Source organism: Ranitomeya variabilis, chromosome 7, assembly GCF_051348905.1.
Source record: "Ranitomeya variabilis isolate aRanVar5 chromosome 7, aRanVar5.hap1, whole genome shotgun sequence".
Taxonomy (NCBI): domain Eukaryota; kingdom Metazoa; phylum Chordata; class Amphibia; order Anura; family Dendrobatidae; genus Ranitomeya; species Ranitomeya variabilis.
In genome coordinates this window covers 178,722,203-178,726,453 of record NC_135238.1, presented here as the reverse complement: position 1 = coordinate 178,726,453, position 4,251 = coordinate 178,722,203, and the positions used below count along the sequence as shown (strand labels likewise).

Genomic DNA, 4,251 nt, shown 5'->3' with positions numbered 1-4,251 from the left:
CACGTTCACACGTTCAGTATTTGTTAAGTATTTGACCTCGGTATCTGTAACCCAAAACCAGCAGTGGGTGATAAATACAGAAGTGGTGATGAGTTTCTATTATACTTTTCCTCCGATTGTTCCACTCCTGGTTTTGTCTTACAACTACTGATGTGAAATACTGACCGAATACTAATCCTGTGAATGTGGCCTTATTATTTGCATTTGTCCAGTTCTGCACAGGTGCACAATCACAGCAGCAGTCCCTTGCAGAGCATTTCTCTCACTACTCCAATTGCCCTTTTAAGACTACCCCTCCTTCCATGTCTTAGGGGTGTGAGTAGGGAGGAGATTGATGACTATGGATGCAGATTCATTATCATGTGAAGGGCTGGAGGAGGGAGAAAGACTGGAGGTAAAGAGGAGAAAGAGCAGACACGGAGGAGGAGGAGGAGGAGGGTGCACTTTTGGATTTGGATGCCATCCCCTCCGTTCACCCAGGGGATCCCTCAGATCACACTCACCCTGGATGACCAGTGCGGATGGTAGCCCCAGCGCTGTGCTGCAGACACACAGACATGCACCGTGGGTGAGGCTGTCAGGGCCGGCTGGGCAGGGGACTCGTCCACAGAGGTGGGATCCCAGTGTCTCTGGCCACACTGCTGACAGTCAGGGCATGCATGGGCTGAGGATCGTCAGAGGGCACCACAGGCAGGTGATCACCGTGTGCTGCTGCTGCTGCTGCTGCGTCTGAGCCTCCAGACATGGGGAACATCTCCTCCAACATCTCCTCCTTCCAGTCTCTGCACATCGTCATGCTCGGCCTGGACTCTGCCGGGAAGACCACCGTATTATATCGGCTGAAGTTTAATGAGTTTGTGAACACTGTGCCCACCATCGGCTTCAACACTGAAAGGATAAGACTGAGCAATGGGGCAGCCAAGGGGATCAGCTGTCACTTCTGGGATGTGGGGGGCCAGGAGAAGCTGCGCCCCCTCTGGAAGTCCTACAGCCGCTGTACAGACGGCATCATCTATGTGGTGGACTCTGTGGACTCTGACCGGCTGGAGGAGGCAAAGACCGAGTTGCACAAAGTGACTAAGTTTGCCGAGAACCAGGGAACTCCTCTCCTGGTCATCGCCAATAAGCAGGATCTGCCCAAGTCCCTGGCAGTGGTGGAGATTGAGAGACAGCTGGCCCTGCAGGAACTGAGCCCATCTACCCCTTACCACGTCCAGCCGGCCTGTGCCATCATTGGAGAGGGGCTGACAGAAGGCATGGACAAACTCTATGAGATGATCCTCAAGAGGAGGAAGGCACTGAAGCAGAAGAAAAAGCAGCGATAACACTGGGCTTCTGCCAGGATGCCAACCAAAGATGCCCACCATGGTTGTGGCCGGTGATCTGCTGCTGTTGGCATTTCTACAAACTCCTTGCACTGTGTGACAAGGGGGGGAACTAATTTTACCCCACATGCAGGGCAGGACCCTGCCATTTAACCCCTTGCTTGCTGAAGTCATTGCTGAGCAATATGTGCCCCCCCCCCCCAAACATCCAGAGCCTCAAAGGGAGGTATAATAAAATGGTGTATGAAGTGTTTGGAGCCCCCAGACCTGGTACTGGACCAGGTGACGAGTGGACCACATATGATCAATCTGTATAATTTATCCGACCGCCAAAAATAATGAAACTTGAAGTTTTTTAATGCTGACATTCTTCTGTGGTGACTTGTCCTGGTATCACTGCCCCTGTGGGGTGATGGTGGGTCTTCAGGGGGTTGATGTCTTTCCTGTCTGGTCTGACAGCTGTACCCGGGTGTCCTTTTTTTTTTTTTTTCTTCCTCCTTTCTTCACACTGGACTGTTTCTCTTCTTCACAGCCACAGGTTCCAAATGTAACATTAATTTTGTGATGAGTTTCTGTAATTCATTCTCAATGAGTAAGAGGGTTCCGATTTTAGGGTGGGGATCCATGGCTGGTATCATCTGGTGCCCATTTCTACTGCATGAGATTAATATGTGAGATTGCTAGAATTGCCTGTTGTTTCTTGTCTTTTCTAGCCTCCGTATTATTTGCACTCCTTACTAAAAATGATTGTTGAATTTTAATTACACCCTTGTCTGTCTGTTTTGCTGGTCTCTGTGTTGTCTTTGCATTCATGGTGGATGAACCCACCCCCCCCACCCCGAAATATCAATAGGGAAGGGGATCAAACTGGAAATAATGCACTTGTCTATGTCTCCACAGACCTTATTTGATACAGATTTTTATATCCAAGATTTCTATCTCTACATTACCCCTATGGGTAGAGTGTGGTATATATTTGTATTCCATTTGTGTGTATTTTTTTTTCTTTAATTCTACGATTAAAATCAATCAGGTTTGAGATTCGATCAAGAATAGGATTTTTTTTCCATCAGTAATCACGAGGTCTCCAAGATTGATGTATATGGAGATCAGGCATGACAGTGCAAGGATCCTCAACATGTCCGCATTGTAAGCCATGTTTGACTGTGCTTCCATCTGCACAAACATCAATATTTCTCAGCACTCCTAGAATCATACACATAGGAATTGTTGTATTTATGCACAAAAATGCAATTCTGTAAACAGACGTATCGCTGAAAACAAACCTGGCCCATTAGAAATCCCATCTGTGATATCTTGAGTCATCAGCTACTATACATTTGCTTTCAGCCTTGCTCTGGGTGATGGATGCAGTGTGTTACTAATGTCTGGATGAAGCTTGGTGGTCTGTCTGCAGCCGTCAGACTTGGCTTGGTCAAATTGTCTCTTTCATATCTGCAGTGTCTTCAGACTTTTGTCCAGAAAGGCGTTGTCAGTGGTCTCGTTCTATACTTTCCAGTGGTAAAGAATATGTTTTATTTAGCAAGCTGAAAAGAAATCCCTGTGTATGCAGCTGCCGTTTCTATATGGCCGAGCTGCTGACCAAGCCCTTATCCATTCTTAAATTGTATGATTTGTATAATATTTATTATACAGTAGTGTTTTCATTTTTATACGTTTCTTTTATAAATTATATTGAAATAAAAAAGAAAGCATGGGTAATAATTTTATGTGCCACCTGGGAAGGAATTACTAATGAATTACAGAAAGGATAATGAATAGAAAATGTTAGTTTTTTTTAATGCACAATATACAAGTTTCACAATAGTAAAAAATGCACCTATTGTTTTTCCCCATATCCGTGAGCTTCTCCAACACGTGGCGCTTTTCATTTGTCTATCAAGTATGATAGCAGTAATTATTAATGCATGGCGAGTGATGAAACCAGGAATAATGTGGATTTTTTTTTTTTTTTTTTTTAATCATATTCTGAATGTGTTTGTTTTTTTTTTTTCTTTACCATGCTTCATTTATAACAGTAAGGTAAAACCAGAAATGATGGTGAACATTTTTTTTTCTTGCATTTACCACTCGCCTTGTTTTATGAATATTGCATTGTGCTTGTTGCCTATCATTTCCACCCTCTTATAGCAACAGTGTACTTGACAAGCACATATTGTGCCCATGTATTACAGCATTATACGGTCTATTAATATATTTTTTTATTTTATTTTTTTTAATCTGATTAGATACAAGCGATGATTTCATATGGTTTTGCTGCTGCCTGGCTGCTCCTACCCTTCTCTGCCGTTAGCACAGTGCCGGTCTTGGACAGGTGTGCCATTTCAGATGACTGGTTGATAATCATACTCTGCCCAACAACTGCAGTTTTTTTGGATAGGGCGTCAGGCAGCAAATCCTTAGCAAGACCTCGTTCAAACCTCCATTTTTGTTCACTTGCATAAAAAATGATACAAGTACCATTTGATGTTTTGGATCTGAGTGTCATTAGTGTTCGGTCAGTGTCAGTTTTTACTATCCCGTATGGATCAATACTGTATTTTTCGGACTATAAGACCATAAAATGCACGTAGGTTGTGGAGGAGGCTAAAAATATAGTAAAATATTTAATAATGTGTCTGCTGACACTGTTATGGGGGAGATCTGCTGCAGGAGGGCCACAGGTTGTGCAACACTATTGTTTGCACAACCGGTGTGGCTCTGCAGCTGTTACAAAACTACAGCTCCAATCAGCCCATCCTGTAAAAGCATGATGGGAGTTGTAGTTTTGCAACAGCTGCAGGGCCCCATTGACAGGTGGCCCTGCAGTGGAATTTAAAAAAGGAGGATCTCGATTTGCACATGTGCCACCAGGAGAGCCATTTTGCTGGAGACCACCACTGGCTTCCTGCAACGGCGACCTGGC

General features: G+C 44.4%; 1 protein-coding gene across 1 annotated transcript; it reads left to right on the top strand.

Annotated features, from left to right (window-relative positions):
- The first annotated feature begins 315 nt into the window (after positions 1 to 315).
- On the top strand, positions 316 to 2,371 carry ARL4C (ARF like GTPase 4C). Its single transcript, XM_077272365.1, has one exon. The coding sequence runs from the start codon at positions 744 to 746 to the stop codon at positions 1,323 to 1,325; it is 582 nt and encodes a 193-aa protein (XP_077128480.1). The 5' UTR covers positions 316 to 743; the 3' UTR covers positions 1,326 to 2,371.
- Positions 2,372 to 4,251: the final 1,880 nt, after the last annotated feature.

Coding starts and splice junctions, on each gene's coding strand:
- ARL4C (XM_077272365.1), top strand. CDS start 744: ATGGGGAACATCTCCTCCAACATCTCCTCCTTCCAGTCTCTGCACATC.